At 37.5% G+C, this 14,722-nt stretch overlaps 2 protein-coding genes across 11 annotated transcripts in view; one reads left to right on the forward strand and one right to left on the reverse strand.

Annotated features, from left to right (window-relative positions):
* The window catches only part of SHANK2 (SH3 and multiple ankyrin repeat domains 2), a 515,992-nt gene that overhangs the window by 409,290 nt on the left and 91,980 nt on the right, over positions 1-14,722 (forward strand). The gene's annotated exons all lie outside the window — the stretch shown is intronic.
* The window catches only part of PPFIA1 (PTPRF interacting protein alpha 1), a 254,395-nt gene that overhangs the window by 199,746 nt on the left and 39,927 nt on the right, over positions 1-14,722 (reverse strand). For 4 of the 10 annotated variants that reach the window (XM_069857392.1, XM_069857387.1, XM_069857389.1 and 1 more), the window contains 9 exons: positions 9,330-9,411; positions 9,001-9,201; positions 8,099-8,161; positions 7,535-7,561; positions 5,653-5,828; positions 5,461-5,558; positions 2,699-2,874; positions 2,072-2,140; positions 1,037-1,202 (listed from right to left, as the gene is read on the reverse strand). In XM_069857392.1, coding sequence (XP_069713493.1) covers positions 1,037-1,202; positions 2,072-2,140; positions 2,699-2,874; positions 5,461-5,558; positions 5,653-5,828; positions 7,535-7,561; positions 8,099-8,161; positions 9,001-9,201; positions 9,330-9,411 — 1,058 coding nt within the window. The remainder of the gene's footprint in view (positions 1-1,036; positions 1,203-2,071; positions 2,141-2,698; positions 2,875-5,460; positions 5,559-5,652; positions 5,829-7,534; positions 7,562-8,098; positions 8,162-9,000; positions 9,202-9,329; positions 9,412-14,722) is intronic. The other 6 variants (XM_069857396.1, XM_069857394.1, XM_069857395.1 and 3 more) reach the window with 4 other exon arrangements.

Raw genomic sequence — 14,722 nt, forward strand, 5'->3', positions numbered from 1 at the left:
AGCACACAGATATAGGCAAAGGTAATGTTATAACTAGCGTATTTTCTATTTTATAGAGCTTATATATTTTCTTCTCTCTTTTTTAATTAACATCACAAAAATAAAAGGGATTTACATGGGTAAAGACTTCACTTATTTATCTTAGATGAATTCATCTTCCAGATGAATTCCAGGAAATATTTTGTGCTATTGATAGTATTAAAATGTAAACCAGCTCATATTTTAGAGAGTAACATCAGATGCAAAGGTTGCTTCTTTGAGTTTTACTCATGAAAGCAACTTTCAGAATCTGAGATAACTCTGACAGATTATGAAGTTCTCACTCTGCCCATTCCAATTAGATACATTTTCACTTGTTTTATGTAAAACAAATTCCAGTAAAACGTTGTTCTCATGGTACTAAAGAAAATGTTTTTAAACAGCCAAGATATCTCATGTGACAGGTGATCAACTTCCACTTCTAGGTGGGGATTTTGGGGTTTGTTTGGGGTTTTCTAATCCATCTCTGTATGTGTGTGCATATGCACACATATAAATCATTAAGTACAGAGAAATGAATGAATTCAAATGGTTTCAAGTACAATCAATACTTAAGTGACCACTGTAGGTGGAGGTAATGCAGTTTTAACTCAAGTTTTAATAATCTCAAACTCTTCCGAGGGAGTTTTACTGACATCATTTGTCAGATGGATTTTACTGCATTTCAGAAGGGGAACTTGCATTGGTCTAATTACAAACTATGCATCATATGATTAAAAGACTTCTACTAAGATGCCTTTTTATTTTCCTAGCTTAAAATAAATTTACTGCCAACTATAACCCTTATTTTGTTAATCCAATAAAGTAAGAAGAAATTCCACATCTAGTACAGCTCCCTGAAATTATAAAGCGCTCTATGGTTAAACACAGTGTTATATATACAACCATGCACAAGGCAGATGCTTTTATGCAGCAAAAAGGTATTTTGAACTTAATTCCTCCGTCATCTCAAGCAAAAAAAAAGTGCATCATGCTTAAAACAATACAAAATCAATACCATCGATCTGCATCTTCTTTGGCTGCATAGAGGGTGAAGACATTGAGGTTGTAACTCTGAAATTCGCAGGCAGAGTCTCTGCTGATCCAGCAGCTAAACCTCTTATGTCCTTTGGTCTAAACTTCTTTCTCCATGAAGGTGCTCTCCTAAAGCTCTTATCATCATCCTGTTACATTGACAAATATCAATAGTGATTGAAACAAACATAGGACTGTTACTGACACAAAAAGGATTACTAACAATCTTCAGTAAGTGTATCGGCACCAAATGAGTTAATTTGCAGAACGCTTTAGGTGCAACAGCAGTAGATGCCTTCATACGCAACAATCTGTGTTCGGTTGCTCAAGTGTAGGCTCTTCAGTTCAGTTACTATGGAAATTCATGGGCTTGGCACACTTAAGAAAGCATGTTGTACTTTGTAACTCATCACTTAGTATAATTCTTAAGTGCCACCTCATATTCCTTAAGAATGAGTGATGAGTTGAGTAGATGAGCAAAGTTGTTCTGCAAACCCTGACATACAGAGGCTTAATTTAACAACTGCTATTTACCTTCTATTCTGTCTTACAGGAATGATGATACAGCCATCATGCTTTCTCATGCTACAAATTACAGGAAGTGATAGTGAGGGGAAAGAAAGAAAAAAAAGTGCAGTAAATACTACACTGCCATGCAGTATTTTGCTTAAGCACTTGGGTAAACTTGTGCGTTAAACTTAACCCAGGTGCACTTTCCCCCCTATTTAGCACACTTGCATCTTTGAAGCAATATTTCACTTTAGAAATACAATATTGCAGTTACTAAACACAATAGTTTTAGTCCAAAAATGTACTTTTGCAAATCATCTCAGTACTTTCAAACTCAAAGTTATGTTATGTAAATACACAAAACCTGCCATATTTACAAACTCTAAGATCAAGGTTTCTGTCACTATTCTGTCACCAGCTTAAGTGAAAGATTTCAGCTTGAACCTCTTTAACAGTTCTGATAAAGTTCCTAGGACCATAAAATGTGTCAACAGCTCAAGTAACTTACTTCATCAAGTCTTCTGTCAGTGCCCATAGTAAGAAGGTTATTAAATTCCCTCTCCAGAACAGCACGAGCCTGGAGTTTATAGTACGAAAGAAATGAAAATAAATTCCAAAATTTTAGTGATTAGTAACCTACAGTAATTCTTTAAACTTACTATCACCCAAACAGTTTAATACTTGATCAGATTGATAAACTAACTTACTACTTTACGAGTTACAATTGAATTAGTCACTTATTAAAAATTTAAGGAAGACTTAACAGCTCTCCCTTCCCTTATTTGTGATGTGAAAGTTCATGATTTCTGGCTCAAACTTAGTTATTTCAGAAGAAAAACTAGCAAACAACAAAATGATGAGTTTTAGACTAATGTTGTGAAGATGAGCTATGAGGAAAATACTCAAACAGTATTTTTTGTTTAAAAAAAGTATCAACCGGATCTGTTATTAACAGCTAGTGAACAGTAAGAAAATTGTAGTTTTATGTTCTTCTCTTATAGGATAACAGAGTACTTTTCTAAAGTTTCTAGAGCTGGGAACAGAAGGGCATGCGCTCACCTAAGCAAAACCCAATCAGTTGCATTTTTAACCTTCCTAGAGGGAAGAAAAAGCCATAACGTAACTACTTGCTTACCTGTGTGTTTTGAGTGGGTATTTGTAATAAGAGAGCTAATGCATTGTAATCAAATGATTCATCTAAGGCCACAAGTGCACCATGAACTCCGCTCTCTATAAGGTTATTCGCATATTCTTTAAGACCAATGGATGCTACCCAATGGATCATCCTTTCATTGCTCCAGACAAGGACATCTGTGGAGATAAAAAAGTTGCCCCATTTATAGCAAGGCAACTTTTCTGAACTAAAATATTACTGTTCTTTCTTCACCCCTATGCTTGCATCAGGATTGGTTTTCAGAGACACACAATTCATCATAAATGCTCTTAAGTAGTAGCCCTCAATAAATTTTGTTATTTAACATTTAGGTTGTGATCTAATCTGTCCTTGCCTTTTTGGTCTGCACGAAATGCCGTGAATTGGCAACAAAACTGCATGTTTAGACTCCACTGCTCACTGTCAGATGGTTTCTATACCGTAGTTTTCCTTGTAACCAGAAACATAGAATAACCAGGTTGCAAGAGACCCACCGGATCATCAAGTCCAACCATTCCTATCAATCACTAAACCTTGCCCCTTAGCACCTCATCCACCCGTGCCTTAAACACCTCCAGGGAAGGTGAATCAACCACCTCCCTGGGCAGCCTCTGCCAGGGACCAGTGACCCTTTCTGTGAAAAATTTTTTCCTAATGTCCAGCCTAAACCTCCCTTGGCGGAGCTTGAGGCCATTCCCTCTTGCCCTGTCCCCTGTCACTTGGGAGAAGAGGCCAGCTCCCTCCTCTCTACAACCTCCTTTCAGGTAGTTATGGAGAGCAATGAGGTCTCCCCTCAGCCTCCTCTCCTCCAGGCTAAACACCTCCAGCTCTCTCAGCCGCTCCTCATAAGGCCTGTTCTCCAGCCCCTTCACCAGCTTTGTTGCTCTTCTCTGGACTCGCTCCAGGGCCTCAACATCCTTCTTGTGGTGAGGGGCCCAGAACTGAACCCAGGATTCAAGGAGCGGTCTCACCAGTGCCGAGTACAGAGGGAGAATAACCTCCCTGGCCCTGCTGGTCACGCTGTTTCTGATCCAAGCCAAGATGCCATTGGCCTTCTTGGCCACCTGGGCCACTGCTGGCTCATGTTCAGTCGGTTGTCAACCAACACCCCCAGGTCCCTCTCCTCCAGGCAGCTTTCTAGACAGACTTCTCCCAGTCTGTAGCACTGCATAGGGTTGTTGTGCCCCAGGTGCAGGACCCAGCACTTGGCCTTGTTAAACCTCATGCCATAGGACTCTGCCCAGCGGTCCAGCCTGTTCAGATCCCTTTGCAGATTCTCCCTACCCGACAGCAGATCAACACTTCCACCCAGCTTAGTGTCGTCTGCAAACTTGCTAAGGGTGCAAGGAACAGTCCTCACTGAATCTCCTCTCCCTGCCTAGAGGGAGGCTACAGTCACAAGTTCAGCTGACTACACCATTCATGCAGATGGGGAACACAGAACCTTCTGTTTTACACAGCCACTTAGTGGCCTGGACCTCACCCAACACATCAAATATTTTGTGGAAGAAAATCTACTACTCAAAAGAAAAATCTTACAGCAATTTCTCATACGCTTCCTACTGAATTTGAATGGATAGTTTTATTTATTATTGGTTAAAGCTTTTTTTTTTTAATTTTATAATTTTATCTACCTTTAAATTCTGAAGGTGCCCAGTTTAGTAATGCAGACTTAACCCTCAGCTTGTGCATGTTTACTACTACGCTTCTCCACAGTCATAAATGGAACGTAGAAGTAAACACGTTACAAGTTTGCTAGAAGGCATTTCACACTGTAACAGTTCCACAAGGAGCACACTCTCATCTTCAAGCTTTTCCAAGGAAAAATATTATAAAGCAGCCTTTACAGGTTCAGCCCAAACATCAAACCAAGAACTATGTTCTCACAAGTAGGGTTTTTACATTACTCAGGAGTGTCTACACCAGTCAAACCGTTCTAATGATCCATTCCATGTTTATGGCTTGTGTCAATTAGCATTCTTCCCAAACAACCCCCAGGAGGAATTTAAGAATTACATGTTCCAAGGAGCAATTCTTTTTGGGCAGCAGATGCAGCCATACCATTCAGTAGGCTAAAACAGTTCTACCAGAGCCAGTCAGTTGCAATTCCTGGGAACAGTCTCCCACTCACTTAGTAGAACCATCACCAATGTTATCAACACTTTAAAAGGAAAGGGGAAGTGCGAGCATAGAGCCTTCTAAGCAAATTGTGTACAAGATAACCCTAAAATTTTAGTCCAAGATGTCCAAAAAAACTTCTGACTCTAGGCTGGGGAAAAATTTCTATATGAAGTCTTAGAAAATACACCGCGAGTACCCATACTGCTTTTTCTTCTTCCTCCTTTCTTGTTCAATAATCATGAATGTGGAAAATATAAACACCCAAGTCACCTCGATATTTTTTCATAAAGTGCTGGGTAATAAAAATAATCAGCCACAAACAGCAATAAAATCATATAAAATCACAAGAACTTTTTCAAGACCCTCACCCTAAAGCATTTGGTTTTATTGCAAGATTCATAGCAGCATGAGTTTTAAAAGTGTCTGCATTTGTAGCACATCTCTGCATGGGCGAATGATGTGTTTCATGCTTCACTGTTAGGGTTCTGCATCTCCTGTAGGTAACACTTAAGGTTATTTATAAATAATTCCTCCCCTCTAATATCTTTATTTCCTCATGAATTTTTTAAGCAGATCAGTGAAAACACATTAGAATCAGACTGGGGTCAAGACGATGCACTAACCCTTAATTTCATTCTGGCTTTCTTCTCTTTTTCTTTCAAGTTCTTTTCGATCATAATTCAGTCTTCGGAGGCACATAATTCCACACTGAAAACTGTTTCTGTTTAGAAAAGAAAAAAAATAATTAGGAAAAAAACCACTTAGAGATAACAAACATTTTATGTAAGTTAGGTCTCAAGCTTAAGTTTCTTTACCTGTGAAAGCTGTCCACCATTTTAAGTTGCCCACGCAGATCTTTTTTAGTTAAATGGTCCAGCATTCGAGCATCAACAAGACATTCCATGAAATAGCTGCGATACTGAGGGAGCCCCAGACTGGGGAGCCATTCATTGCCAATCCACTCATGGTTCATATCACCATATGCTAACGTCTGTTTTTGAAAGATTAAGGAATAAGCTTATTAAAAGGAGAGCAACAGCTTTTTTAGACAATATGTTTTAAAGAAAAAAAGTAAAACAATGTTTACTTAAGTCTTAGCCTGTAAAGTTAAGCAATGAAAACAGAATCCTACATGTATGTTTTCTGAAGTCAACCTCATAAGGAAAAACAATTTTAGATATTCAGATGAGAAAGTCAATCTGCCTTATTGTATTTCATGTTGAAGAGTATAAAAAAAATAGGCAAAAAAATTTTTTTAAAAGACTAATCTATAGTGTTTTGATAGCAAGAGCCATAAAATGTCATTTTGTTAAGATGCTGAAAATTTTGTGTCTCTTGAAATTTGGGGAGAGTGAGAAGGGATATTTTACTTTTCACATTACTATATAAATACATGACATGAAAAAAATTAACTGCAGGCTTGTTTGGTTTGTTTTTTTTAAATACTCTTAACTGTTCTCAAAAACTGATCGCAATCAAGTAAGCAAAAAACAATAAAACCCCATTACTGAAGAACAAGCAATTCTAAATGCTGGGGTGGGGGGATGGTGAGAGGGGAGACTTCCCTCACTGCATTTTAGACCTGCAAATCATCCAGCATTTTTTGGAGAAAACTTCTAAAAATAAGAGAGTTTATAATTATGCATCTAATAATTTCTTAAGCAACAAGAACATGCAGCTCATTATTTCAAGTCAAGGGTAATAACTCATTTTTACTGGGCAAATAAAACCCCAAAGCTTTATTTATCCTCTAGAGGAAACATCATCTAGAAAAGAGCAAGCCCACGTAGGAATGCATGCATTTCTTCAAGCCATCGCTAGGTAGCAGACTGAAAGAACATGTTGTTCTTGGAAAAGGGAGGCAAGCTACAATTGTTATCATTAACAATCTGCAAATGACTAACTGAGACATAGTTAATGGGACTTAAATGGGTTTAAGCTGGAGGGTAGCCAAGAAAGAAGAGTTTACGCTGTCCAAAGACAGTGGTCACAGGCAAATCCTGAGTTTTGTTTATATCCCTGTATAAAATACTCAACTATCTCAATCCCTGAAAATACAATTAGGATTTGTCGCCACTTTAAGGGAAAACAATTAATCAAGGCGGATTACAGAATTAGCGCACAGAAATCTACTTAACTATCTAGGTTAACTTTGTCTTGTAGTACACCTGTGATGGTGGCCAGGCTGAACAGGGACTTTCTGTTGGTCTTCTGGCTTCCTAGAGAGGCATCCCCTCCACCAAAACATGCCATGCTTCATGTCATTAAATTATTTTCAATTTTGATCTAATATGCTCAATGCATAGAATACAATAGTACTTATTAAAGAAGAGTAACTGCATTTTGGTGATTTGTATGCCAGAGGATAACTTGAAAAACTTCTGAATACTCTTGCCCCCAGTGGCCCTATTAAAAATCCTTATCATAGCTTTTTTTGTAAAATATTTTATTAACAGAACATCACAAGTTTCCAATGGTGAACCACCAAAATATTTAAATCACCCAACTATAAAAGTGTATCTTCAAAGTATGTATTACACAGAGATAAGCTTGTATGTAGTTTCCCCCTCTCCCAATTCCCAAGCCACACCAAGATTCATTAAAAGAAACTGCTACAAAGGAAAAACAGATTCTTTCATGCTCTAATTATTGTGACAGTTTTACAAATACTCTATAGTATTACATAAAGTTTCCAACCTGAGCCCAGCTTCCCTCCTCATCTTCCTGTTACGTGGTTAGAAAAGCAAAAGAACACATAAGTATTAGTATTTAAGTTTAGTAAGGAGATCAAAGTTAAAGATGCACTGCAAGACTAAGTCTACTGCATACTGAAAAATCCTAGATAAAGCAAGCATCATGCATTGTAAAAAAAATAAACAAGGCACTCATTTTCATACGAAAGGTTTCAAAATTCATCTACTTATTAAGTTTTCCAGAGAGAAGAAATTTCCACACAAGTAATTCAATTTGTCAAAGAGTTAATCAAATCAGAGTTGCATTTTACAGATTAGAAAGTTTTGTTTACAATCTTATCAATGTTGATTTTTTTTTCCCCCTTCTGAAAAAAACCTATCAAGATGCAGGCTACAAGGTTAATAATTAGAAGAAGCAATGATCCAGAATGTTAATGCATTAATTTGAGGAAAGAAATAACAAAAACAAAAAAAAAGAAAAGAAAAAAGACCAAAGGGCACTTGATTCAAAGGTTCAAAAAGTGGGAAAAGCACTCTAAGGAATGAAGTGGCAACACCATAAACTGACCGTTTGTTGTGTGGCTGTAAGATTTTCCATTTCTTCATGTGTTACCCAGACATTTCCCGTGGTCTAATATGACCCCACAGGGAACCAATCCCATCCAGTGAAAGGAAAGCAGTAACAAAGAGGAGAGGTTGCAGAACATATAAGCAATCGGTACATGTAAGGAGCAGGCACGGGCAAAAGCAATGGTTTCTAAAGTCTTAAGTATAGGTATATCTATGGAAAGTAATGGCATGGAATAAAAGCCTATTAACATGGATCACTTTTCTTCAAAGATATTAACAAAATTGAATGTGATAAATAGCTTACACTGATGCAATTAATGGGCAAACAATTGACTCTGCTCTAATCTGAAAAATGCATTTGTAGTCCAGTACGTAACCCCAGGATCTCAGGAGTAAGTTCAGATTGCAGGGCAGACTCACTCATGAGAGAGAATTCACACTAACAATAGATGTCTAAATTTACTATAGCACAGAGACAGGTGGACTCCTAATTTACACAGCCTGAATCATTACTTGGAATTAACGGCTTTATACATGGATTAAAAGGAGCCTCTGACTATTTTACGAATTTTTATACAACTGTTTATACTATTTCTGTATTTTAAATTCTTTCGAGGCCAAAAGATAAGGCAAATAATATGTAGTCTAAATATTTTGGATTATATACTTACACTGACATATACTTTTCTTTCCCTTAAGAATGAAAATGTAGTTATTCCTTCATTTAACTTCCATGAAAGGAAGAAACAATCTCCATTTAAATAACGTGTTCCTCTACAATGTAATGTCTTCAGCAATTCTTATTTGAAGCTTAAATCCTTTCAGCTACATGTTTACAGTAGAAGCTTTGGAAATTCTAATGGTTCTAAAAGATGTTTAATGCTGAATCACTTTCCTTACCGTTCTTGAGGTGGGAGGAGCAGATGGACTTGTTAGTGACATGATTTCTTGAATGGCCAGCCTCAGCTTCAGTCTGTGCAGAGGATTACTGATTCCAATTTCACGCTGTATTTCTGTATCAGACAAGGCTGACATGATAGCACCGCTTTTCACATTTGCTCGGCAAGCAGCCACGTACCAGGCTGGCATCCCAACCCACAGCTGAAACAAAAAAAAACCAAATTAAGCAGAATTTGGAAAATATTCCTGACTACAAAAACTTAAATTCTTTAGAAGTTTGTACACTGGAGGGGGGGGTGGCATTTATTTATTTTGGAAGGGCTGCTTACCTCCAACCACACAACCACAGTAGGACCATCCCACTGTGCAAAAGGCAAACCTTGTCTTCTGGCTTCCTCTAGCAACTCATGCCTATGATTACAGAAACAGTTATTAATAACAAAGAAACTAGTTGTAACTAGATGTTACAATTCAATCACTCCATTCAATGTACTGTCTTATTTCCAATAATTACCCTTCTTCCTTTCTCAGCCTTATATGATACACCCACTAAGGCAGCCACAGCACAAGGACTGAAACTGCTACAGACACTCTAACCAAATACTGCAAGCACAAAGTGGAAATCTCTGGCTTATTTGTCAGTCAGATCCTCAACTGCTGCAATTTTCTGTTCAGTGACTTAGGCTGAACCAAAGCAGTCACTTTTCCTCAACACACAGATTTAAAACTCATGGAAATGTATAGGTAAACCAGGTATCCATGCCATCGTAATGTCCATCAGGCTCTTGAGGCTGAAAACTGAGACAGTAACCTTTTAACTGGTGAATTGCAGCCTGTCAGAATTTCAGACACAGCTTCAGACAACCATTGTATTCAGAGTGCCACGCTTTGGCAATTATATTCTGTAAGGCTGTGTACTGAAACTCAGCTTTCATCTCCTATGACAGCCTCATTTTCTTTGTTATTCTGAAACAGAGGAGACTCAATTTTAATGCTGACAATTCAGCTTACAGAAACAATGGAAGCTCACAAGACCCCTATAAATAGCTGTCAAAAACACTGGAAAAACCAAGAGACAAGAACTAGCATTGCAAGTACAAGCATGCAATGTTGCTTTAGATACGTCTGTCTGAAAAAAGGATAAAATCTGAATAAAACATATTTAAGCTGATTTTCAAAGTGAGTTTTATATGCTTAAGTCTCCACTTGCTCTCCTCTGAAGTTTAGAGAAACAGCTTCACCTAACTGGACAGGTTTCAATGTTTTATTTTTTTTATTCATGCCTGAAAGTGCAGAATTAATATAAGCAGCAATACTACAGGTTTACTAGAAAACTACCACACAGGACATCTTGAAAAGGGGATTACTGACGGACTGGTAGCTTTCTTTGCTACGAGTGCAAAATAGATACGCAGTACTTAGCTCTTTCAGCCATGCCAGCATACCTAGGATCATCACGTTATATTGGAAGATAACTAAAAAATACCCAATGAAGTAATAAATATACTGGCAACTGTTTTAGCAATAGATACTACTTCTCCACCTGCATATCAATAAATTCATATCACTCCAGAAGAACATCCCAATAGTTCATGCTAATTAAATGTACTGCCCAGGAAGAAGGAACTGCCAGATAACTGGTTACAAATAAGCATTCTAATGTACCCATTTTAAGACACAACAATTAAGGTGGAAATAGCATTCAGCAGTTTGCAGCTCAATAGCTAGGCTTTACTAACAAAGACTAGACCATAAAAGTTAATACATATGTATACACTTCAAAAAGCACATATACTTCTAAATTAGGAATAAAGATCAGCTATTTTCTTGCTACTGTGGAACACACTATATTAATCCCAGAAATCATTAGTCTTGAACATACTCAGTTTTGCTTTACTTTGTTTTATTACGATTAAAAACACTAGAAAAAATGAATTAATAAGGTATTATACTGCTTGGTAAGAGCAGAATAAAATGCTTAATACTGTATTTGACAGAAAGGAATACAACGTTTTCTTCCCCAAGTAGTTTAACTTCAAAATCGGTGTCTTTCTCTTACTTTTCAGTCATTGTGGTAACATGACCATGCAGTAAGGGAGGCCCATGAGTGATGAAAGAACACAGACATGCCCAAAGTAGCCTCCGTTGTGACAAGGATGACCCCCACGAGAGAATGTGATCACTGCAGCCCCCCCGGCTTGTAGAGCTGCCTGGGGTACTGCAGGTAAGAGAATTGCAGCATTATTTCTGCTAGTTTTATGAAAGTCTGCCTGTGTACTTCAGGTTAACAATGAAACAGCAAATCATTTGGAGATGAGTGTTACAGGGAGCGCATCAAAAGCACAAGAAGTGTTCATGATGCAAACTTTAACACTCAGGGTTGTATTGTACGCAGAAAAGAATTGCGTGGCCAGAAGGAAGGGTTATGTGATGGAGACAAACATGCTGAAAGAGAAACAAGATGAATGAAATGTTTATGAGAGTACTTTATGCAGAAATTATTCAATGGATCCAAAGAGAACACATCCATGAAGTAGAAAACTAATCACAGAATTTGTTTATAAGAAAAGACAAACTTGCTTGCATAGGAAATCATTAACCTGAAAGCTTGAGGCTTGAGGGACAAAACTTCTCATGGGAAGAATTCAAAGGTAGTTGCTATTTTATCTGCAAATGATGCATTGATTTTTTTTTTTTTTTTTCCTATAGCAGGGAACTTCACTTTTCCAACAATTTCCTTCCAGCTTCACCAAGAAACTCATTGCATTCTGGAGATACATGATCGGCTAATGTAAAGATCACAAATGACACACCAGTTTAGTTTCACAGACCATCCAACTGTACCATTTTAGCGGGTGCAAAATCCAGCCTCGTATCTCTGAGGAAAAAACCATCGCAGTAGTGTTTGCAGCATTAACAGATGGCATAAAACCTGCACCTTGAAGGACATAAGAATGTTAAAGGACTTGCTGGCTACTGGAATAACTCTTATGTGACAGAACCAAGGGACGGATGTCTATGGACTTGATAAAAAATTGGCTGAACATCACTTGGAATGGGAGACTAAATGTGCTGCTGCAGGAAGGGAACGCTTGTTGTTAGGCACATTCAAAAGGCATCTAATGCCTGCCATGGAGAACAAAGAAATTGTGGTCATATGGGATGAGAAATGATGGCAAAACTGCAGGTACTTGATGTAGTAGTGAACGCACAAGGCCCTTTAAAGACCATTAGGAGTATTTGTATTTATGGAATGGCTCTTGGCAGCCTAACCCCACAAGGAAAAGATAGGAGCCCAGAGCAACATCACTGCGTCAACTGGATTAAGACAGCATGGGAATAGATAAATCCAGACCTTGTAGCCAAAGGGTAATACTGTATTCCAGGTTTCTTGGATGGAACTGAAGATTACTGGTTAGGAAGAAGATGAGAGTAGGGAAACACTGTAGGGAAGTGAGCAAAGCTAATAGAAATGACAGAGTTATAACAAGGCGTAAAACCTGAAAGGCACCAGTAGTAAAAACAGACTAATTTCAGGCAGAGCATCAGTGGGAAGTTAACATCCTTATTATATGTTGATTTCAAGTGTGTAATGAACTTCTGGGGTATAACCTTTTAAGGAGAATCTAGGGTTGCCTTCCTTTGTGACTAATACAGTATTAAGTTTGTTGTGTTGTACACAGAAAAGCACACACACAGTTGTGGCAAACACTGACAACAGTACAGCTCACAAAGACAACAAACAGCATAAACAAAAGACTAGAAACAACTTTAGTAAACAAAGAGCAATGGTTTTAAAGAAAACCAACTACTGTGGAAATTAATTGCCACAAATATCTACTATTGCTCAGCAACTTTCAAAATCCAAATTACAAAACTAATTCCATCTAAGTAGGGTTTCTTATTTCCATTATAAAAATTCACATCAAGCAAACGAAGACAAGACATCAAACCAGCATTCACACTGAACTAGATGACACTGGATTTATTTCAGCAACACATTTTCACAATAAATTATTTGGAATCTATTATCTTCTCTCACAATTCAGCTTTTTTTGAACAAAGAGCTTTTAATATATTGCTAAAAAATCCACATGAAATTTATCAGAATTTCACAACAATCCTAATAAAATAAACATAAACTTACCCTGATTTTGCACTACCACATCAAAACGTAAACAAAAGGAAAATAAAACAATGAAGAAAAATATAAAACTAGGATTAAATTGAACTCAAAGGCATACAAAACCAGACAAATAATGTGTACTGTAATTTAATTCTGTAACGATAAGTAGGTGTTTGTTAGTGCAGACATTGAATATTGCCCTCAGCCTGTTTGTGGCATGCATGCATAAATCAGAACGATAAGCAAGCGAATATGGATTAGAGACAACTATAAATAGAAATAGCTGCCACTGTTCCAACCATTCAGGTGACTGGTATTCTTTTCACTGAACACAGGATTTTTAGTTAACGGTCAGCCTCCTGAATTTGTTTTAACCCCACCCTCCTCCACTATTCAAGTGAGAAGCAATTCAGAGCAGCTTTACTGCTTTTTCTTTTGGATAAGAAGCACCCCAAGGAGGCAACAAGGAATCTTCGGCGCTTTGTAATAATATTGCTTCCTATGTTCAGAATACCTGTCAGGATTCTGAATAAGCTGGATTAAAGTATCTTGCTAGGAATTTTACAATGGGAAGATCTGCTTCTCATGGAAGTTCAAAGGGCCCTGCTTCTGCTGTCAGCAGTAACAGTAATGAAAGTAACCATTACAATGTGTTACTGTCATCAATACAGTCTTGTTTCATACCCACCGAAATACCTGAATCTTAAGCACCTTCCTGTGAACGAGCACCTGCTCTATTTAATTGCTAGGCAAAGCAGTATCAAACTGTATTTTCATTTGTCTAACAGACACTAGCATTTTAAAGAAGCAACAATATGCAGCCATGAGGGATACTTCCAGTAATACCAGTACATTTTTGAAAGGCAGAATGCTTACAAAGAAAAGACATGATTTATCTACAAGTGCATATTTTGCATTTACTAAAGCACAACAGTGTAGACTGTTTTCCTCTAGAATTAAATTTATTGCTGGTATCAGGAAAGATCTATATTGTTCAAAGCACGGGCCTACCACTATTTAGATATGACCAGACTAAAACTATTTATTAAACCAAGATATGGTCTGACTTTAAAGCTTTGTGGAAAAGGGAAAATACCAGATCATAATAATGTATGAGTGCCTTCAGTCTAACAGTCTGAGGAAAAACAGCTGAGCATTCCGTTATACAAACAAAACCACATTCCATTCTGACTTTTCAGACCAACACACTGCTGGTTTGCATTAGCAGTCATCAAGCATCATTCTTATTTGTTAATAGAACTTAGGTACTGCAAGCAAGCTCTCTTACAAAGAGAAAATTGAAACACTTTCTTTTCAACGTTCACCCTTCTGTCTTCAGAAGATAAAAGAAAGACAGTCTGGTCTTGGTCAGCTGTTTTGACACAAAGTAAAAGACAGCTGAACAGAAGCAACAGAAGTGCAAAGTATATGGCTCAGCTTTGGGTGTCAAAATGCAAAGAATGTCTTATCCTACTTCCATACATTTCAGTATTTCCTGTATTACCATGTAAGTATTGAGTCAAGACTTCTGCTAGTAGTAAGGTTTAGTGAAAACTAAATATGATTATAATCTTTGTGTCATCTCTTCCAAGCCTG

This window comes from Phaenicophaeus curvirostris, chromosome 5, assembly GCF_032191515.1.
Source record: "Phaenicophaeus curvirostris isolate KB17595 chromosome 5, BPBGC_Pcur_1.0, whole genome shotgun sequence".
Classification (NCBI taxonomy): Eukaryota; Metazoa; Chordata; class Aves; order Cuculiformes; family Cuculidae; genus Phaenicophaeus; species Phaenicophaeus curvirostris.